Here is a 23,081-nt window from a genome sequence, read left to right on the forward strand (position 1 = left end):
CTTCACCACTGGATCTATTTCTGCTCCCGTGTCAGGGTGAGCAATTACCCTGTCATGCAGACGAGAAAGGCAATCAAAGTGCAACGCTAATTTTCAGCTGCATTAGAATCACAGAAAGAAGGGAAGTAATGATCCCCTAAAGGGAGGAGAAACACGCAGCGAGTCGAATAACATCGCTGCAACAGAAAGCCAGAGCTTCCATTTCATTTCCTGGCCTGCCTTTGGAAACACCCGTTCTTCTGCACCGTGATTTGGGTGATCATTTCAGCAAATTTGAGTACAACCTTACCTGCCATCCCCAGTACTGCCAGTCTGCATCTTTTGCCTCAAGGACAAACCTTGCGGTTCTGATGCAGCTGAACTGCAGCATTATTAAAGCATGGCTGGAGAAGGGCCAGGATCTCAGGAACGGGAACTGGCGTGGAGCTTACAGGGCTTCAGACAGAGCTTCCCAGAAAGTCAGGATGGGGGTTTTCCCAGCAGCTCCTGCTCAGGGGACCACAAGGTGAACGCACTTGGTGAGGACTCCTTCAGCAGCTCTTCATCCTGGCCCATCCTTGCTGAAAGGCCTTTGGATTCCTACCCCATTCTGCTGCTGGATCTCTGGGTGGACTGATCTTACTATGGGTTCATGAAATGCAATTATAGAATTGTAGAATCATTGAGGTTGGAAAAGACTTCTAAGACCATCTAATCCAACTGTCCACCTACCGCCAGTGTTGCCCACTGAGCACCTCCATGGGCAGTGACTCTCCCACCTCATCGTCAGCCCATTCCAGTGCCTGAATGGCACTCTTTGGGAGAAGTTTTTCCTAATATCCAACCTGAATTGCTTTGCTTGACCCAAAAAGCTTCATTTTCCTCAACCTCAAGTAGCATATCTTGCTGAGCTAGGTTCCCTTCTTAAAATTCACACTGTAGATTCACATATAGCTTTGTCAATGTCGTCTGCCACACTGTGATTCAGGATGCTCGTATTTACATGTAAGGAGCAGCAGAAAGCCACCACGTGTAGAGTGAAGTGTTTTGCTGAACTGACACCACTCTTGCTCCAAACAGCTGGAGAATAGCCACACAGCCCACTAAGGAGGATGTCAGCAGCACTTCAGCCTGGCCCTGACCCATTTTCCAGGGGTGAACATGACATTTACAGATGGGTTATTTCTGCAGGCTTGTTCAGAAATGCCAGGCTGTGATCACCCCAGGAACTTTTCTCAGCAGCCTTCACCACAGTGGCATTAAATTCACTGACTTCAGAGGCTGGAGCGTGCGCAGTGACAGCACAGCAGCTTCCAGAAGGTATGGCCAACATGTGGACTGTTGGTGTCACAGCTTGGTGTAGGATATGGCTGTGGTTGCCAGGATGGGTTACTGAGAGCATGCCTCATCTTCGTGTTTGAATGGAAATGGGGCTTTGGCTTTGGGTCTCCCAGTGGAATGAGGCATGCTGTGGGCAGTCACCTTTTAGACCCTTGGGAAAGCCAGCTGTTACAAAGGGAGTGTTGGAGTTGTGTTGAGTTGGATTGCAAATAAGATTATTAGAAACCCGGTATTGTTTTCACATTTTCTTCCCTTTACCCCTTCCTCAGCAGAACCCATGAGCTTGTAACATCAAGGGAAATTCAAGCAGGAGTAAACTAGCAAGTCTCTGTGAGGTTATGAGGTTCCAGGGGGGTTCCTGAGGTCTCAAAGCTGTTGGGTTCCCAGATCTCTAGATGAACATTTTGCATTTGAACAGTGGGATCTCCTGCTGTCTTTCTCCAGAGGTGATCACAGGAGTGTTGGCACACAAGTAAGTGGGCCGTGGGTGCCCAGATGTGCCCTCTGCTCTGAATTTAAGGTCCAGCTCACCCTTTTCTATCATAGCTGGACCTCTCCACATTGCTCAGTGTCCCGAGACTGATTGTTCCTTACGGAAAGTCTTGGATATCTCTATCCCAAGGCATGAGCAATGCCAGGGCTGTTAGCATTTGAGTTGGTCTTCAGCAACTCTGTGACTCTTTCAGCTTCTTGGCCCTTTGCAATGTTCACCGTCCCCTTCAGACGTATATTTGGGACATTCTGAACATGAGCAATATTTCTGCATCCTTGGAAAACCACGCTACATGGCCCTCGGGCAGTGCAATACCCATGATTTGTAAGCTGCTGATTCAAGCAGCTTTCATAAATGGATTGCAGCATGGTTCTGTTCTGCCAGAAGACTTGACTTCATCCCCTTCATTAATCATGTCTTGCTCACTGCCTGCTTCAGCCGCTGTTGGAGTCGCCCGGCTGGAGGCTCAGCACATTCCTCTCTTCTCTACCAGTGCTGTACGTGACAAGCCTTACCCAGGGATATATGGATTTTCACCCCTCCTCGGGCACCAGGAGCTTCATGACACCATTCACAGTTCCCAGCGCAGCTTTACAGTAAATTATTGTGTACGAAATGATGGCGTGGGCATTAGAGGATAAAGCTGTCTTTAAGCACACACATAAGAGCTGCAGACGCGGTGCACCGGGCAGTGGGCACGGTGGGGGTGGGCTGGGGTTGGGCTGGGGGATTTCAGAGGGCTTTTCCAACCTTAAAGGTCCTATGATTCTATGAACGCGTTGCTGAAATTTCCTTTGATAACTCTAAATACTCTCAACGCCCATCTCTACAGTCAGGACTTCATTAAACCTCATCACCTGCTGCACTTCGGTGACGTTCTTTAGCTGTGTGTTCCAGAGGCTGACCAAGCTTTGTCCTTGTTTGTAGGTTTTCCACCCTTTCACTCCAAATGGATATTCTTTTCCTATGTTAAAAGAAAGGAGGGAGCTGGAAAACACTTGGGAGAAATAACAGCTTCTCAAAAGCTGGAATTTGAGAGAGGCAAGACTGAGAATCCCAGAATAATGCAGGACTTAATTTGGCCAAAATGTGTATTTTTTCACTTCTTTTTCTTTAGAGGAGCATTAAAGAGAAACGTGATGTTCTGAAATATTCCTTCTGCAGCACTTTCATAGTGGTATTCATTGTCATTTCATGTCATCCTGGTCAGAATGAGCCAAACAAATGGGATGGAAGAGAACTAAAGAAACTGAAGAAGTAAGTTAATGTTTGATTTTAGAGCGAATTGAGCCTTTCAGGCCAAACATTTTACAAAGGGATTTTGTTTTTCAGTGGGCTCTTTTCCATTTGGGGCTGAGCTGCCATTTTTCAGATTAAGCTGGAGATCTCCCTCTGGGGAAGTTCCCCATCTCCTTGGCCTGTGCCATTCCTTTCATACTTGCACAGTGGGAGGAGGGAATCAGTTTGGGTCAGCACCAAGGGAACTGCCATCAACAGAACTCATTCAGCATCATGGGCTGATTTGGAGCAAATGGAACCTCTCCTTAAAGTCCTTTTTGAAGTGGTTGAACCTGACCCTGTTTCCCCTTTCATCCTCCTTCTGCTGGAAGCAACCAACCACCCAGGTGCCCTAAGATGATCTGCACCTGCTGATTTGCAAGGTGCCTTCTCATCTGGAGATGGTTAAACTCCCATCATCACTGCTAGAGTTTTTCCTGCCGCATTTGTTTTGCAAGAGGTCATCTAATGTCTCGCAGCATCTTTTTTTGTTGGTGAGTTTAATTTCGATTTCCATTTGAGGTCAGCATTGAGTTGCTGATTGATTCTGATTATTCTTTATGAGGCTCAGAGATGGGCAGAAAATCAGGAGACCCGGAGTTTGCTGCTATTTCAGCTCAGCCCTTTCATGCTGTGCCGAGATAGCAATGCTTCAAAACTTCCTCAGCAAAATGAGGAGCAGCAAAGAAAGCAGAGCTGGGCATGTTGGGTATGGCCACACTGACAGCAGCCCAGACTCATGTCTCACCACGCAGTGTGAGCAGAGGGCTTTTCTTTTAAGGTTGAGCTCTGTGCTCTTCTAGGAGTGGAGATACTAGAACCAACGGGTCACCGGTGATAGGATGAGAAGTAATGGCCATAAGTTGCTCCAGGAGAGGGTCAGGTTGGATATTAGGGAAAATTTCTTCTCCAAAGAGTGGTGATGCAGTGGCACAGCTGCACAGGGAGTGGGGTCACCGTCCATGGGGGTGTTCAGAACCATGGGGATGTGGCACTGAGGGATGTGGGCAGGGGGCATTTTGGGGGTGGGTTGGGGTTGGGGATCTGGGAGGGCTTTTGCAACCTGTGTGATTCTATGATTCTCGCAGCAGGGAAGGATAACATTTTCAGTGCTCACTGCAGCCTGCAGCCGGAATTTGCAAGTTTTTGGCACCCTGTGGGTAATAGGGATGTTGAATAGTCCTGAGGTGTTCCCAAAGCCTTTCTCTATGCTAGGATAGTTTTCTGCTTCAGGAACAGCCAGTACAATACTTCAGACAACCGGCACCTCTACTAGTGCAAGAATCCAAAAGCCCAGGCTCTGAGCTGCTGCTTTTGCTCTCAATTCTTTGTTCCTGTATGGAACATATCAGTGTTCAAAGGATACAATCCCTGAGAGCACGGGGTCTCACAGTGTGACTGCTGGAGGAGCATGCAACAATGCCATGCACCACTGGGACAACACGAGCTTGTGGTGACACTGTGGATGTGATGGGGAGATCACATCAATGTGATGGGGAGACACCAGACCTGGAGAGCAGTGGGCACAGCCCCGATCTGCCAAAGCTCAGGGGGCACTGGGACACCACTGTCAGCCACAGGGTTGGGGTCTGGGGGTGCTGTGTGGGGCTGGGGTTGGGCTCCGTGATTCCTGTGGCTCCCTTCTGATTCGGGGTATTCTGTGGTTCTGTGATTCTGGTTACAGCAACGAACCACAGTGAGATTTCTGGTCACTTACACAACCAGCACAGAATAGCCTGTGTCTGTTACACTTGCCCAAGGAGGCTGTGGATGCCCCATCCCTGCAAGCATTCAAGGCCAGGCTGGATGTGGCTCTGGGCAGCCTGGGCTGCTGGTTGGCGACCTGCACACAGCAGGGGGTTGGAGCTGGATGAGCATTGAGCTCCTTTGCAACCCAGGCCATTCTGTCATTCTATGGCTTTATGAAGATAGGCACTGAGATCAGTGTGCTGCACTACAGCTGTAGTAGATGAGCCTTTGCTCTAGATAGCAGAAATGCAGAACTGGGCACAGTTCTGGGCCTCAGTGCATGAAGGTGGTCCCAGCAGAGAGCAGCTGGTGCACACCAGGCATGGTAAGGCTCCATGACAGCATGGTCTGTGCTCTCGCTTGTGCTTGCAGGGACCGGCCGTGGTGTAGTGCAGCAGTAGTAAGATTGGTTGTAGCACTGCAGACACCACAGCTCAGCTCCACGCTTGATCTCCTGCTTTAGCATTTTGGCAGCCCTTTTTCCCGTGTGTCTGTCTTGTCTGTGGAGATCTTGGGCTTTCCAGGAGCATCCGTCTCTTTCTGTGTGTTTGCACAATGCTGTGCATAATGAGGATGCCAGACGCTATGGTAACAAACACGGTCATGCTGCTTCCAAGCTTTCTGTGAGCAGCAGAATGAACAAATCCTGGCTTGTCTTCCGTCCCTAAAGTCCAGCTCCTGTGTGCATGGATCTGCTGCCTCCATCCTTTGTCTCTTAGCCATTTGTTGGATGCCATAAGCGATAGCTCAGGTTTACTGGTTGGCTTGTTGGTACGTGTAGGTTGGTTGACCACCTGTCCGTGGCCTGAAAATGAGTGGGAAAATGAATTTTAGCTGGCATTCCCTCAGCTGAAGAACACCATTTGGGTGTTTATTCTGTTCATTGTAATGCAGTGTATTGTAATTTTCAGCGCTGGGCTTTCTGCTGCAAGTACAATTGAAAAGATTGAACGGGTTCAGGAGCTGCTAGGAAGGGATCTGAGTGACAGACAGACTTGAACTTGGAGAAATATTGCATGATTTTGTTTCCTTTAAAAGCAATTGAAAATGTAATCTACTTATGGACCAAAAGTGGGTCTTAGAAAGAAGCTTCCTGTCTTCTTTAGGAGCTGCAGCTGGACGTTATCAGTAAAACCACATCTTTAATCCAGTTCTTTACAGATGTTTCCAATCCTTTTTTATCAAGCCTTTGTTTGGGAGAGGTGTTTTAACAATGGGCTGCAGAGGGATATCTGTAGATGAATGGGTGACATTTGGTGAACGGCAGCCGAGGGGACACAGATGAGCCCATTCATGTGCTTCTGTTCAGTGCAACACAGTTCCATGAAGAATAGCATCCTTCATGCAGGCAGCATCTCTGGCCCTGTTGCTCTATTATCCCAAGCACAAGAAGGGCTTAACAGTAACAGATGAGGGAGAGATGTGAAGAAATTGGGGGAAAAGATAGATGTATCTGGAATCATAGAATCATAGAATCACCAAGGTTGGAAAAGACCTAAAAGATCATCCAGTCCAACCGTTCCCCCATTCCCAATAGCTCCCACTAAACCATGTCCCTCAACACAACATCCAGCCTTTCCTTGAACACCCCCAGGGTCGGTGACTCCACCACCTCCCTGGGCATCCATTGCAGTGCCTGACCACCCTTTCTGAAAAGTAATACTTCCTCATGTCCAGCCTGAATCTCCCCTGCCGTAGCTTGAAGCCATTCCCTCTGCTCCTATCACTGATGACACGAGAGCAGAGGCCGACCCCCAGCTCACTGCAGCCTCCCTTCAGGAAGTTATAGAGAGCAATAAGGTCTCCCCTGAGCTCCTCTTCTCCAGGCTGAACATTCCCAGCTCCTTCAGCCTCTCCTCAGCAGCCCTGTGTTCCAGACCCCTCACCAGTTTTGTTGCCCTCCTTTGAACACGTTCCGGGGCCTCAATATCTTTCTTGCAGTGAGGGGCCCAAAACTGGACACAGTACTCGAGGTGTAGCCTCACTAGTGCTGAATATAGGGGAACAATCACCTCTCTGCTCCTGCTTGCAACGCTGTTTTTGATGCAAGCCAGGATGCCATTGGCCTTCTTGGCCACCTGGGCACACTGTTGGCTCATGTTCAGCCGAGCATCAATCAATACCCCTAGGTCCGTTTCCTCTACGCAGTCCTCCAGCCACACCGCCCCAAGCTGTGAAGAAATTGGGGGAAAAGATAGATGTATCTGGAATCAAAACTAAGGAAGGGTGGAGAGATGGATGTGGAAATTGTTTCATAGATATAAGTGTCTAAGTGAGCCCAGGGAGCCATCCAGGTCACCCTAAGGCAGTCTCCCACCTCTGGGATAGGAAAGGTTCTCTGGGCTCTGCAGACTTTGTGTCTGTGTTAAATACAAGGACATCCTGCAGAAGTGGTGAGTCCTTAATGTAGGCATTCCACTAATTGAAGGAGGAGCGTGCGTGTATTAAAGCTTTCCTGAGCCTTTGGCCTCAGTCCAACTGCCGACTTTTATTAAAGTAAAAGCTGAGTATCTGTGGGACCAGTTGTCAGATTTGGTTGAAGCTGATTAAGATGCTCAGAGCTGTTAAGGGAAGGACTGACTGGCAGGGACATAGTACCCTGAAGTGGGGCTCGGTGATGCATCCTATGGGGCATTAAATGGCAGGGACAGGGTCTGCAACCTCCTCTTGCCTCACAGGTCACAACATTAAGAACAGAGCTTTATTCTCCAAGGAAAAACCACTCTTTTGCAGAGGGCTTCGGCCACTGCTTTTGGAGTAACTCCTGGAGCTTGTGCTGGAGTCTTCAGGACCTAAAGGGACTGTGGCTCTGGGCAGCCTGGTCTGTTGGTTGGCAACCCTGTAACAGCAGGGGGGTTGAAGCTAGATGACCATTGTGGTCCTTTCAATCAGGCCATCCTGTGATGATGCAATGTCTGCACAACCTATCTAACGCAGCCACACGCTGGGGCATCTCCATTCTCTGATGAATGGGGCTTCTCTGTCTCCGTTCTCTGATGAATGACAGTTTTTAGAGACAAAATGAAATGGTTTGCTTCAGAACCACAAAGGTGGTGGTGCTCTGTGGGGAAGAACTGAAAAACGCAAGAGAAAGGTGGGGAACAGAACATGTCCAGGAGATTCTAAAGACCTTTGAAAAATGCTTTTATTTTTGTTTAGTTGTGCTCTCAGAAGGCTGCAGCTCTATCCAAAGGAAGGACTAATGTGTTTTCAGTAACTCTGGAATTCACCTTCAGCTAATAAGGAAGAAGCCATAGCTCACAATACATTATAAATATTGCATTACCTCATCTGCTCGAGTTTGCATCGGGGACAGCTCTTTTATTACTCCTTCACAGAGCTGACAAAAGTGGTTGAACATAACTTGGTGAAATATAGATGCGATGCACCTCAGTGCTTACAGGGTAAGGGGTGAGCTACAGGAAATTTTGTTTCCTCACTCTTCCCCTCTGCTTCTGGGGAAGGTTGTTGAGAAGTGTTGAGTTGCCAACAGCATGGAGCAGAACACGGGTTTTAATGTTTCTTGTCTAAATAGTTTTTTCCACCCTGTGGGGGTCAGGAGCTGTTTGCAGGTAGCTTCAGTGAGGAGGTGATGCTGTACAGCCAACAAAGCATCCGTGGTTTCAAACAGAAGTAGCTATGGGTTGTGCAGTGCCTGGGACTGGCTGATTTCTACAGATCAAATTCCATTTGGATTTTGCCTAATGTAGTGAAAGCTTAAGGGCAAAACCCCTTCCATTAGATCTTGCTGGGTTTTGTTACCACTCCCCTTTCTTTGACTCACGAAACCTTTTCTTTCTTGATCTTCAGAAATGAGTTCAGACCTTGGATAGACGTCAAGCCCGTGAAGGCTATAAAAGCGAAGGCCCAGTACAAGCCTCCAGAGGAGAAAATGACCCACGAAACCAGTTACAGCGCTCAGTTCAAGGGGGAAACCAGTAAGCCTGCTCCAGCTGATAACAAATTCCTGGAGCGCAGAAGGATACGCACTCTCTACAGCGAACCTTACAAAGAACCTCCAAAGGTGAGGAACACAGCAGAAGGGTCCCAGGACCACCCCTGCTCCTGGTAGGACGTGTCCAACACAGTAAGGTTGGGCTGAGCACCGTTTGTGTTCGTTCCTCTTATGTGGCATCTCCATTTCTGTCCAGTGGGTGCATCCTCAGGGCTGGCTTAGAGTGGTTTGGATAGGAAGGGATGTTAAAGATCGGCTAGTTCTGCAGCTGGGGTCTAAGGTAGGTTGATGTACTTGGGAATCAAAACTGTACGAAAGTGAGGGTAGGGTCCAAATGAACTGTATTTGGCTTTGTTATTTCCCAGGTCATTAATCCAGATGGCTTTCTCTTTTTCCCTCTAAAGCTATTGACACATCATGTTACACTTTATCCCAGGAACAACCTGGTAAGAGCCAGATCTTCATCTGCAGTTAACGCAGAGAGCTCCACAGATCCTGATGTTCAGCCCTTTGTGCTTTGGTTAGATGGAGGATGTGTCAAGGAGGCTTGGGCTGAAATCTCACCCAGTCTCTGTTCTCCAAGTAGCAGAGGATTTGCGTGTAAATGGATTCAGTTTTAAGCCTGGGATCATTTTCCTTCCCAGAGTTTGTGACTGCTTGGATTTGTGAGGTCATGGTGGGATAGCAAGGCCAGCATGGAAGAACTTAAAACTTCTGCTCCTACTTCATTTTGAAGTGATCTCTCCTACTTTAGGGGCTTTAGAAACAGATGGATGCAGGACAAGCTGTAGACTTGGCTCAGATGCCACTCAGTGTCCTGCACCCCAACCATCCCCGGGTAACTTGGATTTGTACCTGCCTCTTTGTCCTGAGCATTGTTTTTTGGCTTTCAACTGAGGAAAACAGCCCCTTTGGGGCTTGCAAAGCCCTCCTGAAGACAGAGAACTGCTCCCCTCCCTTCATGGCAGGGCATAGCTAAGATAGAATAGAATAGATAAACAACATTCACAGTGGCTCTCATCTAAATCCTGTTTTCCGCCTGTCCTTGTGTCTCTCTCTCCCTCTCTCTCTGTCTCTGTGTTGTTTGGCCTTTCACTCTCCATGCAGGTCGAAAAGCCTAGCGTAAAGCCTTCCAAACCAAAAAAGACCACAACAAGCCATAAACCCTTGAAAAAGGCCAAAGACAAGCAGATTGCATCTGGACGGGCTGCCAAGAAAAAGAGCGCCGAGACCTCCAACACAGCAAAGCCAGAGGACAAGGAGAAAAGTAAAGAGATGAACAATAAACTGGCTGAGGCAAAAGAGTAAATGTCACTGCACTTTCCTTTCTTTCTCTTTTTTCTTTTCCTCCTTCCTTTCCTTTTCTCTTTTCTTTTTTTTTTTTCTTTTTTTTTTTCCTTTGATTAAATAAAGGCCACAAAATTAATTAGAGGCTTCTAATCTGCTTTTTGTTCTGATTGTATTAGAAGCTTTTCTGTTTTATTTCCAAGGAGGATTAGCGAATCCTTGTTTCTGAGGTCAGGTTGTTCTGCTTTGCCTGCACAACACGGCTCTGCACAGAGTGAGGATGAGCGCAGGAGGGATGTGGGAATGCGTGAGGATTGCAGGAGATGGAGGTGATGGGTCAGCCGTTGTGTCCAACAGCCTGTCCTGTCCTTGGTCCTTCAGTGTGCTGCCAGGGGGCTGTGCTCTCATCCCATGAAGCCCTTTTTGGGATCAGGCTTGCTCGTCTCCCACTGGTGTCAGCAGGCCTTCGAACATGGAGAGGACCAAAGTTCATACGCAGTGCTGTGGTTTGCCATCAGTCCATTAGAGGTGGTGGTGTGGCCAAGAGCCATTTCTCCTGGTGACACCAGTTGGAGTTTTGCTCCAGCAATGGGGAAGGAGGTCCCACTGCACATAAGGGGCCAAATCATCCCCTGGCGTAGCTGTGATAGATGTTGTTGCATCAGGGCAACTTCGCTCATCAGAACCACTTGAAGGCCTTGATACAAGATAGGAGTGAGGGAAGGCGTTGAGGTCACTTGGAGACTTCCCAAGTGCGTGGCTGCTCAGACCAGGTTATCTGCAGGCAGTTCTTCCCAATTGTTTCCCTTAGGATGTGCATCTTTTTTATTGTCTCTGGTTTGATTTGAATCTTGGTCTGTTTTTCTTTACTCCTGCAGTGCCAGTAGACAGAGCTAGATTCCAGAACAAGGTTTCGTTTGCAAATGTGACTTTCCAAGGGGTAGAAAGGAATGACTCTCCTAGGCTGGCTGGAGCCAACAGACTCTGTTATTTGGACTCTGGCTGTTGAAGCTCATGCTGGCTTGTAAGCACCCTACCAAGGACCATAAGCCAGTTGCTGGGATCCTCAGAGTGCCTTCAAGCAGGATCTCAGGTTTTCAGTGCTATTTACTGTTCCCAGCAAGACTAGTCTGGAAGCTACAAGCAGAGTGGGACCTTTTGTTAGTGAGTATGAAGTAGGCCAGCACTCACATGTTGAGGAGATCGGGCAGATTTCCACATGCTGGTGGGCCAGACTGGCATAGCACACTCTAGAATTTGGGTCATAGAGCCAGTGGGAGCCGGGTGAGGTGTGGTCCCAATCCAAATTTGCTGCGTAACTCTTGGAATCTGGTCTTAAATATATCAGGATTAGCTATGATCTGATCAAACTGAGCTGTGAAACTCTCCCGTAGCAACTGCACAGAGAGGGTGCAAGTCAAGATAAAGGGTCCTTCCTTATTTTTGCAGTTCTGTGTTTCCATCCTAAGACGCAGAAACTTTCAGAGAGCAGACAATTGGGAAGAACAAAGAGAGATGGGAGGTGGGACAGGGGGGCGATAGAAGAGGAATTTCAGAATTGTGTTGCTGTAGAGATGTTGGAGTGAGGAAAGTCTTGCTGCTAGGATATTTTAGAGACGTGAAACTATCTAATAGGAAAAGAGGTGGGCTGAGAGGGTGAAGAATCTCAGCTTTGGAATCTCACCCCGTTAGAATTGGATCTTTTGGAAACATGTATGAGTGATGGGCTATGAGGCTGAAGAAAGTTTCGGAAGAGGAGATAAGCTCTGTGATATACAGATAGTGACATTTGCTGGCCTTAGTAATGAATAAATGCCAAGTTCAGTGTATTGTGTGATGTGTCCTGTTTGCCTTGCGCTAACAGCCTAAAGCTTTGAGTATAAGTAAGTGTAGTGTTCTGAATTCAGTGGTGTATTTCCAAGCTTAGCTGTGTTAGAACTGTGTGCTATGAGCTAGTCAGGTTGTGTATGTGGAAAATATATATTCATATATAGAAATATATATATTTAAGCCTCCGATATTTAGGAGGAAACCAGGGAAATCCTCCAGGAAGTAAAACTGTGGAAATCTTTGCGAATGTAATGCATTTTTGATGTGCATGCTCCATGGAGACGCTGACCTGTCCATAGTGGCCATTGCTTTTCTGAGTGCTCAGAATCCCCCGCAGCACTGCTGGAGTGCAAAGCTCAGCTCTGCCTGCAGAGCAGCTCAGCAAAAGGCTTGCATCGAGCTTGCAGAGGGGAGTGCTGTCCCCAGCTCTTCCCACCCCAGCACACGAGGGACAGCTGGCCAGAGGAGCCTGAGCTTCCAGGACTCTGTGTGATTTCTTGGCATTTAGATGCTCCAGCCATCTTCACACTCTACAGTAAAGTCCATTCTTGTCTCAGGATATAGCAACAGCTGTGAAGATGACGTGTCACAGCAGGCAGAAAATGTCAGGAAGGCATGTAGACAGTTATCAACAGCCCGCCACGCCATAAGAAAAGACCATGCAAAACCATTCTTGGAATTATTTTTTGGCCCAAAGTTTCACATTTGAAGAGATAGTGCAGTTACCACCACTCCGATTTGAATTCAGTGGTAATTTATCCCTTGATTCAACGGGAACCAAATTTTGCCCAAAAGATGTCAGTAAGAGCCACGCTCAGACCATCTACACCAAGCAAATCCACAGTCTGGATCGACTACTCCAGGTCTTCAGGATTGCTTCTTTGCCTTGAGCAGCATCCGTCGTGGTGTTTGCATTAAAGACGCACTGTGAGCGGTCAGAAAATGGCCTCACATTTCCTTAATGCATGATGTTTGGGTGGCATCCAGCTACAAAGCTAGATGTGAAGGGTTAGCCAGCCAAAGCTCCTTCACTGGAGACACCTTCCAAGAGCCATTGATCTGCTTTGGGCACCTCTTTGGGTGGGATGAATGACCCTAGGAAGGTTTCCATTTTTGCAGAATTAAAATGAGAAACTCTCAGGGCCTCCATCTCCAGTAGCCACAAAATAGAGCTATAAATTCTGGCCTTTGCTCCATCCTCACCAGGTCTTCAGCATACATCTGAGCACACAGTTTTAGTACGTTTGATGCCAGGAACAGCAGCAGTCAGGCCTCAGGCTGAAATCCCACACTGCTCAACCTTCCACTGACTTTACACCCATCCGACCCGCTCAGGTTTATCAGAAGAGAGACCAAATCTCTGCCGTTTCAAGTTCACTTGGGACTCTGAGCTTGTCAATCCCACTGGGAAAGTGCTCTGCTGTTCTGTGTTTGCAGCTACCACGATGCTGATTCTGTTTCACCGCTAACTTGTAATATGTTTTGCTTTCCTTGTAAAAAGAAAAAAAAAACCAACAATGTCGTGCTTTCTACCCTGTGAAAGTTCCTATGCTGTCGGTTGCTTGCTTTCTCATTTTCACTGTATTGTACTGTTACTCCTTTCTGCAAAATGGTGCTAATTGCTTACCGAGCTCCTGTTTTCTGACTGCTTTGCACACCGATCACCTGCTTCTTCATTTGCAACGCGTCTGCTGTGAAAACATGGCTCCCATGAATTCCACAAACTCTTGCCTCTTGGAGGCAGATAGGAAGTGTCTAATTAATATTTTGTGGCCTGGGTTTGGTTGCATATCACGGGTTGTCTCTTGTAACGTGTGAAGCACTCCTCTTCGTGGTGCTTTTTCATTCTTGCTGTTCGTATGAGAATGACACACACACTCACACACACACACACACACACACACACAAATTAATGTATAGCCAATTGATTGTGACGTGCTTGTGATCTTTGCTTGCTCAAAGGGTTTTTTTTCCAATGATAAATAAATGCTAAAGACGAATACCACCTCCTTGATCTTGTTTTCTCGATAAGAAGCACAGTTAAGTGGAATACCCTTCCAATCATAATCAGATTTGTGTTGCTAGAGCTGCCACTTCCATGCCTGCCGTAGGGACAACTGAGCTGTTGCGGCCTGGCTCCCTTTAGAGGGCTGCTACCCTCAGCCTAGGCTGACCCGAGAGCTAAGCGTTTGCAAAGGTGAAGATGGACAGTGAAGTCGTGTGGACGGAGCAGGTAGTTTGCTTTCATTTTCTCTGTGCCCATGGCGTGTCGAGCAGAGGGTTTATTTGGTGAGTGCCACGCATGCAGGCTTGTGTCCGCGTTGCATTGCGTCAGGGAGCAGGAACCACCAAGAGCTGGAGGGAGGGGAGATGCTGTGGCCCCGTGGGTTTTAATGACTTGCCTTTTCCCGACTGCCTGCAGCTTTTGCTTGTGCCCCAGACTGCCTGCAGGACCCACAAGAGGTCGAAGGGCTGTGAGTCCTTGCTGAAAGGAGATGGGAAATGCTTGGGTTGAGCCCTTTCAGTATGTGGCCAGGCACTTGGCAGCATCTGTGGAAATGCAGAGCGCCGATTGATGTACAAATGGCAATGCTGACTATATGAGAAAGTGTTGATTAAGAGGAAAACAGGGCTGAGGGCGCAGCTTGGTTTCAAATGGTGAAGTCTGCTCTTAGTTTCATCTGTTTTTTTTTTTCTTTACCCTTAAGCTCCTACCTGCAGTTCTTATTTTTAGCCATATTTTCTCTTTCAGTGGATATTCCAGTAACATCCCTGCTAACCTGGGAATAATTGTCTGCTTTGGGGCTGTCTCTTGAAATCTCTCCTCCAGCATTACACTTCTGTCTTCCATGAAGCACCAACTCTCTACTGCATTTCTGTTTCTGGGTGCTATTTTCCATCTCTCTCTGGTTTACAAGTCACTTTCTGACTTTATTCTACCCATGTGACTACATGCTGTTTTCTGATGTCGTGCTGTATCAACATGCCTTCCCTCTCCCTTCTCCACCAGCTTCATCTGCTCATCTATCATGCATACCTACATGAGTTCTGGAGTGTTTCAGTCGAGCTGTAGGTCCTGGGATTCATCGTTTCACCCCTCCATAGCTGGAATTGGAGAAAACATTCACTGTTAAAGATGGTCATTAATGGGGCTTGTCTGTAAATGCCAAAACATGTTTCCACTGAGATGCAAAGGTGGAGTGTGGATGTGTGATCCACCTGGTCCCAGCCAGCCACCCACAATCAGTACTGTAAAATGTGCCCTCGCTGCCCTGTTGCTCTCTGAGCTTGCTCATCATCACAGAGCCTGCACCTGGAGGGCAGGATGCTTTGCTAGGAGACGAGGACTGATAGGGTTGATGATGGGCCTGGAGACCTGTTCTTCAGTCATCCCTGTCTGCATCCACTGCTGCTGTCTAACTCATTAATCTTTGCCAGGTCATTAATGACTGGCACTGCCCACCAATTTCTAAAGGCTGTTAGAAGAGTGGCATCACTAGAAAGTGCTGGAAATGAGTTACTAAAAATTTGGCTGAGGTCAAAGGATGAGTAGAGAGAGTTTCATCTGCTGATGTGTCAGCCCTTACAGCAAAGCAGCCTCTTGTATCCTTTGGATTTCGGGTTTATTTAGAGCTGTGCCACTGCAGGGACCTTTTAGGAAGATGTGTCTGCCACAGTTGGTACCTCTGGGCATCCAGGGAATAATCACCAATCCCAACAGCACATCAACACGAAATGAAGAGGAGAAGTAAAGAAAGGAATTCCCTGGTATGACTATGAAGATGTCACCATGTTCAGCTCTAAGAACGTCTCTAAGATCTCTTGCACTGTTGCAAAATACTGTGATGTGCAGACACCGACTTCAGCTCTCTTGGTAAGTTTGATCCCCTCGGAGTTTTAACAGCCTAATTCCATTTGCTCTTACTCACATGAGCCTTCTGGGTGGGAAGTGATTCCACTAATGTGACTGGGTCTGCTCCCAAGCTCAGCTGCTGGCTGTGAGGGCCACACAGCTCTAAGCACTTCAAGGCTGGACATTTTCTGTGGAATGGGGAGATTGCTTGTGACCAGTGTTATTTTCTGTTGCAGGATACCCTGGACACAGTTCCCTAATCAGGACTGTCGTGTGGAGGAGATGTGAGCCCAAGGATACAAAGAAAGCCTGTTAATGGATGGAAGGCATCTTCATGCTCACTAAAATGCCAGTTCTCCCTGCAGGATGTTTGATCCACAGAAACCAACAGCGTGGACCAGCTGCCAAAAAAATGATGGATGAGGAGCAGTGACAGACCTCAGGGGCGTGTGAGAGCACAGAGGCATCATAACCGTTCCCTCAATGTCGTTTATTGAGTGAGAGATGGAGAAGGGGGAACACTTCCAAACTCCTCTTATTGTCATCAGCCCACCTCCTTCCCTCCCGTAACCTGAGCCATGCTGCAATCCCCAGCCCCTCTAAAGAACCCATATTTCTTCCCATATTCCTTTGGGAGTCAGAGACCTACATGCCCTTCTTATCTCTGAGGTCTGGGTCCCAGCCAAGGGTGGGGAGCATCTTCCATAGGGCACAGTAGAGAGGAGCTCATCGTACAGCGGCAGTCAGGTCTGCCCCAGTTAACCAAGCAGCTCCCAGGAGCACTTGATGGTGCCAGTACCCAGTGGACAAGATAATCTATCCTGAAAGCAGTCCCTGGTTGTGGGTCTGACCTGCTCTGAGCCTAGTTCAGTATTTTTTACCCAACTGAGAACCAATTTGGCTGTGGCCACCTTGTACTCCAAAAGATTTGTCAGCTGTGACACAACCAGCAGGCACCTTTAATGGATTAGTGCTTTGGGGCAGTGGGTATCCAATCCAGTGCTTCTTTGAAGCTCTGGAACGGGCTGCCCAGAGAAGTAGTGGAATCTCTACCCTTGGAGGTGTTTAAAGGATGTGTAGATGTGGTGCTTGGGGTCAAGGTTTGGTGGTGGATGGCAGTGCTGGATTAATGACTGCAACCGATGACCTTAGAGGTCTTTTCCAACCTTAATGATTCCATGATTCTATTTTTCCTTCATCTTTTCACTGTCTGTCCCACAACAGCTTCCCCAACCCTTTTCTTTCTCCCACTTCCAGATCCTATCTTCTCCAGGGCTTTCTAAATACCCAGCTTCACCAGGAACCTTCTCCTTCCATCGTCCCCAAGTTACTGTTGTCTCATGCTTGATCTCGTCTCTCTTGCTCTGTAAGCCTTTTTCTTTGCTGTACTGTGCAGTAACGTGCTCTGCTTGGAATAAACAATACCTCACCGACCGACTGCCCTTTCTCATTTCTTGGTGTGGCTTCAGTAGCTGTGTCTGCAGTGCATTTTGTCTGTCCTTGTGGCCAGTTCAGCAGTTGGTCTTGCTACCGCAGCTCTGTACCTGTAGTCTTTTGGGATGGCTCTGCTCATCTTGTTGTGCTGTGGTACCTTTTTTTAAAAAATTATTATTTTACAGCCTCAGTGAACAAGTTTTGTTGTCTATTTGGGAGCCCATCGTGTTCAGGGCACCATGACTTCCTGTCTTTTTCATTTTTGGTGCATCTGAGAAGAGTTTGACTTTTCTCCAGTGCTGTGCAGAGATGTCCTGGGCTGGCAGGTGACACAACAAATGCAACCTAGGAAAACAAGGGAGAAGTCTTGTAGCTTGGAGCAGAAGAAGAATATTTTTTTTCTGTAGCTCAGGAGAAGCTGGTGCGAAAGGAAATGTTTCTCAGCACAATACAGAAAACAGCGAGCAGAAGTGGAAAGCTAAGCAGATATTGCTCTCAGGGGAAGAAAGAGAAGCTGGCTGAGAAGCAGGAGATGTTTCAGAAATGGATGCACAGGAGGCTTCTTGAGGACCAGAAGATGCCCTGAACATCAGCTCCTTCCATCCCAGACCAGGGTTGGATCCGTGGTCTCTTCAGCCTGTGAGTACAGCAGAAGCACAATTGAAGCCTGGAGATTTCGTCGAGGACAAGCGAGCCCTGCAGCTGGGTTGGGCTTGACTTCCCCAAGCCCTGGGGATTTTGGTGTAGATACAGAACAGGCACAGAAGGAATAAAGGTCGCTCGTGCTAGGCAGTGCCTTCCATGTCTGCACACTACTTCCGTACTTTCATGGTGCTTCCCCTGCCTCCAGGCTTCTACTTGTGACTACAGAAGTGAACCAAGTTCTGGAACAATCTTCTAGGTTAGACCTGGATCCATCTGAAATTGTTCATTTGCTTGCTTTAACTTAGAGCTTCATCTCCCACTACCTGGAGCTGTGGCCCTTTCCAAGGAATGTAGCTGAGACCATTATTGAGTACAATGCAATGGCTGTTTCCCAGGACAAAGAAGACTTATTTCTGTCTCTGTTATCACAGAAAGCAAACTTTGTTGAACAAAATGCAATAAAGCATTCAGAAGAAGCAATTTTGCACGTTCTCTGACCTCATTGTCAAGACGTTTGTCAAGGAGCTGATGAATTCTTATCTTCCAGGCACCACGAATGCTGTTCTGTTGGACAAAGGCCCTAACTAGAAAGTCAGTTATCTGGGAAAGAGGAGACAGATTTCTCTTAATTCTTTGCAAAAAATACCCCTTCCACATCAGACTTCAACATATGTGCCTGGAGCTGTGCTGCTGTTTGTAAGGCACCAGTAGACAATCTCTTCTACTTGCTCTTGAAAGCAACTTCTAATTTTTCATGTGCCTGGAGCTGAGCTCTGTTGGATTAGATGATCTTCCTACTCATTTCCTACTTTAATGATTCTGTGATTCTGTATGGGCTGATTACAGCTGCCAAATAGTTGAAATGCTTTGAGTTAAAATAATTTTGCAGATGTGGATTAACATCATCTCCAGCCCTGTTTTGATATGAGGTTACCAAAATGCAAAGTCTCAAATCTAGGGAGCAGGTCCTCCACTTGCCACTGACGGCCCTCATTGGTGTAAGGGTCTTCAGACTGTTCCCTCACTTGGCTGAGCCAAAGATCAATTGTAAATGTTGCTGCCTGTGTGCTAAGATTTATTGTATTTCATTGTCAAGTTTCTTTTCAACCCACCGATTTGCATCGTCCCACTGCGCTCTTCCTAATATTGGTATCCAGGGCTGGATTCTCTCCTCCTGGTGAGAGGCTGTGCAGTGCTGTGTTGTCTTTGAGTGCCAGTTCCCAGGGAAATTAATGTAATTTCCTCCCCCTGCTATATTCCTTCCAGTTTAAAGCAGGTTCTGAATGAACTTTGCAATCGTACGATTATGTGCATTCAGTGCAAACAAAGAAGAAGGTGGGGGCTGGGGATGGGGCACAGTCTCCTTCTCTTCCAGTTACGTGGCTGAATAATGCACAAAGTCATTGGAAATAGGCCAAGAGATGACAATGGAGCAGTAACCACCCTGCAGACATGCACAGCGTGCACCAGCTTTCCTGGCTGCCTCTGAGAAGGGGGAATTCATCAGATATATTGGGCAGGGTTGAACACTAAGCAAAGGCAAGAGTTGGGATTAATCTGGCACTGAGCTGCTGCAGCCTGGAGCATCGCGGGCACAGGAAGACCTGAGCTCTGGCCTCACTGGGCTGTCATCATTGACTAGACCATCATCATTGACCATCACTGACTAGACGTGGATACCTGCTTTGTTCCTGGGAACCTGGAACAGCTGCTGGCAGCTTTGGGTCTGCCCATACCTTTGGACGTGTTGACTGCTGGAGAGGATATGCAGGCTTTGGACAGCTTTCCAAAGAGCTGCCCTGAATTTTTCCCTAATCCTTTCCTGTAGGGTGCTGGGCTCACCTAATTCCCAGTTATGGGAACCTGTAGGCTGGAAAGACTTGGTAACAACAGTCCTACACAAGCTGTCTCCAAACAGTGCCCACTGGTCACACTGGGAAAAGGCAATGCTGGCCTCTGCCAACAGCATCTGGCTACAGAAGTCTCTGCAGTGTAAGCACGAGGGGCAGGATGAGGGTGAGTATTGGAGTGAGAGCTGCTCTGCAGGATCTCTCCACGCTGTGCAGCCCCATGAGCTCACACAGGCACGTTGGTCTCACATCTGGGTTGCTGGTCTTGTTGGCCAAGGATGATCACTGTTCTCTTGGCCCTGGTGTCATCCTCTGCTTCATCCCTTTAAGCTCAGGGTTGGGGTTGCTCCCTACGCAAACCCAAGGTGAGGATGGGGAACTGAGGTTAACTCCATAATCCCTTAACACAACCACCATGCCAAGCAACCATCTTACAGCTGAACATGTTTCTTCCGCTTCTCCATTTGGTTTCTGCAACCTCACAGATCCCTTCCCATCCATCCCATCTCTCCTCAGCCCTGAAGATCCTCTTTTCTAACAAACACAGATTTCCCTCTTTCCCACAGTCTTTTCCTTCTGTCCCTCCCTCTGCACCACCTCCAGTCTCTCTCCAACAAGACCCATCCTTCCCTTCAGCACCCATCCAAAATTTCTGACAGCATCTGCCCCAACTCCAGAGCCGTCTTTTCTCTTGCTCCACCTCATGTTTACTTGCTGTAGTTTACCCATAGCATATGTAGCATAACTGAACTTGGTGCTTCCACTGAGGCATCCCTCCTGTTTTATCCCAGGGACTCAGCTAATCCCAACAGAGATCCCACACCTTGGTGTCACCATCACCTCCTGGTGGTCGTTTGGGGCACTGTGGAGGAGGGATGCTCTCAGGTGGGGTTTAGGACACATTTTTTCTGCTTTCTTTTTTACCTGCTGTTGTAACAGGCACTGGGTACTTCCTGAGCAGCACAAGAGCCTTGCTCCCCTGCTCTGTAGTGTTTTCACCACCCACCTAAAGTGAAACAAACTGCTTCTTTGTGAGACAATTTTACAGCGAGGTGCTCTTTTGATGCAGGTTATAATCAATTGGCAAGCATTTTTCATAGCTGACGAGTGAGCCTGGTCCTGGTTCTAAGTGAATTAGAAGCTCCAGCCCTCTCAGTGTAATGGGCATCTGTGTGTGGGTTTTGAAGCATCTCCTTACAGGGACCAGGGCCAGGCTCGCCAACCATCTTGAGAACATACCAAACATGCAGGGCTGCATGGGGAGTGATCTGTAGAGTCAACAGTCACGGGTTAAATTCCATCTCGGGGATGGCATTTTGCTGTGGGGCATGAACCAGCTGCTCTTACAGCTTTGCAATGATGATCTTTCTCTGCTTACAGGACCCCTGAAAAAATCACTGGTGCTACAGACCAAGAACCAAGTACCTTAGTGCAGGAGCAATGCACATGAAGTTGAGCAGTTTCTTCCGAGTGGCGGTTGGAGCAAACGTATAGTCTGCATGAAATGTGTATCGTCTGGTTGGCATACAATAAACCTGATGAGCAGAGTTGAATGATAATTTCTCTTGTCTCTCAAATACCGAGAAATTACCAGGATCTGTATAATGCAGTTAGCATGACTGTGCCTTGATTTATATTCAGTAAAGTCAGAAAAAGAAAACGGGTCCGATGCTCCCTTTATTCATAGCTGTGGAATAGCACTGGTTTCATTGTTTTCTGGTTAATATGGACAGCAGGGAACTCAGATTCATGTCCATAACTCATGGGAGAATCATTCTGGATTTCAGACATTATCCTGGAAGTGTAGCTGGTAGGATCAGCAGGTCTTGTCAAAATCCTTGAGAGGCTGAAAGCTCTGCAGGGACATGGTTTAGGGGGCATGGTGGTGGTGGGTTAATTAATGATCTTAAGGGTCTTTTCCAACCATAATGTTGTGTGACTCTATGATATCTCCATCTTCTTTTCTGGGTGAGGCTGTCTGTGTCCATATGATATATGCAGCACATAATGAGAGATGCAGCCCTGGCCTACAGCCTGTCCCTTATAAGTGGCCAACAACATGAAGCATCCAGACTTTAATGAACACTTCTAGGTTTAGACCAGGGTGTTGTCACGCTTGGAGCAGGGATTTAACTTTCCACAAGCCCTAACTTTTAGCAGAAGGCTGCTTTTCCCTCTTGAACTTACTCAAGGCTATACCTCAAGGCATCAGAGGTGGGGAGAGATGGGCATCATCCATAGAACGTGGCAGCACCAAAACCAGAGGCTGGTTTGCTGGGTCCTGTTTAGAAAGAAACTGCCTTGGGCTTGGAGAAGTCATTCAAGCAGTTCAAAGTGTAATCACAAGTCTCTGGGCCTGATACACCTCCTCTTCCCACATGCTCCTTGCATTCAAACTCCTGTGTCGTGAAGAGTAAATCAAGAGTAATTCCAGCCATGGCTGGACCAACTTTAAAAGGAGTTCCAACCTGTAGTAGATCCAGTCTCCTTCAGCTGCAGAGACCCTTGACTACTTTTGCTGTTTGTTGTACTGCTGCTCTGTGATGTCCAAAATCCCAAAGGTGCCAAAACGGTGGGATCTACTCAAAGGACCTGGGAGGCAAAGTAGTGACCTAAACACACCTCGAGCTCCAGAGATCTGTAGTGTGAGTTCTTCTTGGCAACAGCAAGGTTGGAAAGATTCCTCTTTTCTTGTTAAAAGGAATTATACACAGAGGAATATTTCTTGTGACATGATTTGTACAAGCCAGGAAGAAATCAGAGCAAATCCAATCACTGAACCATTGCAAAGCACCTCTGAGAAGATGTGAATAGTAACTGATGAAATATTCAGCACAAAGGAAAGTAGATTACATGCCTGTGAATAATAGCGCTGAGTGTGCGCCTCGCTTACTAGCTGAAGGGTCCTTGTTACACATGATTAAGTTATTAATTTTATTTTCTGTCTAATTACCATGATCACACAATTATTAGAGAGGAGCTCCATCCAAAATGTCAGCGCCAGACGTCGGAGGCCTGCAGGAAGTTTTGCTCCAGATGCCCAGAGCTGCAGGTATCCCAGGGCACTGGGACCGTGGCCATGGGGGCTGTTGCTTCCTGATGCCTTGGAGCCAATCCTTGTCTGTGGATCAGATGTTCAAAGGGAAAATCAGCTGAGAATCTTACCTAAATATAGTAAAGCAGACCTCAATGGTGGGAACTGATATTTCCTGGGCAACCTGATCTAGCTGTGGTGTCCCTGTTCATTGCAGAGGAGTTGGGCTGGATGGTCTTTAAACGAGACCTGCTTGCAGCAGGGGGGTTGGAGCTGGATGATCTTTGAGGTCCTTTCCAAACCCAAGCCATTCTGGGATCCAATGATTTTGCCACAAGCAGGAATAGTCAGTT

At 47.5% G+C, this 23,081-nt stretch overlaps 1 protein-coding gene across 1 annotated transcript in view; it reads left to right on the forward strand.

Annotated features, from left to right (window-relative positions):
• The window catches only part of MAP6 (microtubule associated protein 6), a gene marked incomplete at both ends in the record, with an annotated part of 39,766 nt that extends 18,622 nt beyond the window's left edge, over nucleotides 1–21,144 (forward strand). Inside the window, 3 exons of the mRNA XM_079547743.1 lie at nucleotides 8,651–8,864; nucleotides 9,903–10,099; nucleotides 21,075–21,144. Coding sequence (XP_079403869.1) covers nucleotides 8,651–8,864; nucleotides 9,903–10,099; nucleotides 21,075–21,144 — 481 coding nt within the window. The remainder of the gene's footprint in view (nucleotides 1–8,650; nucleotides 8,865–9,902; nucleotides 10,100–21,074) is intronic.
• Nucleotides 21,145–23,081: the final 1,937 nt, after the last annotated feature.

Source organism: Tetrao urogallus (genome assembly GCF_951394365.1).
Source record: "Tetrao urogallus genome assembly, chromosome: 1".
Classification (NCBI taxonomy): Eukaryota; Metazoa; Chordata; class Aves; order Galliformes; family Phasianidae; genus Tetrao; species Tetrao urogallus.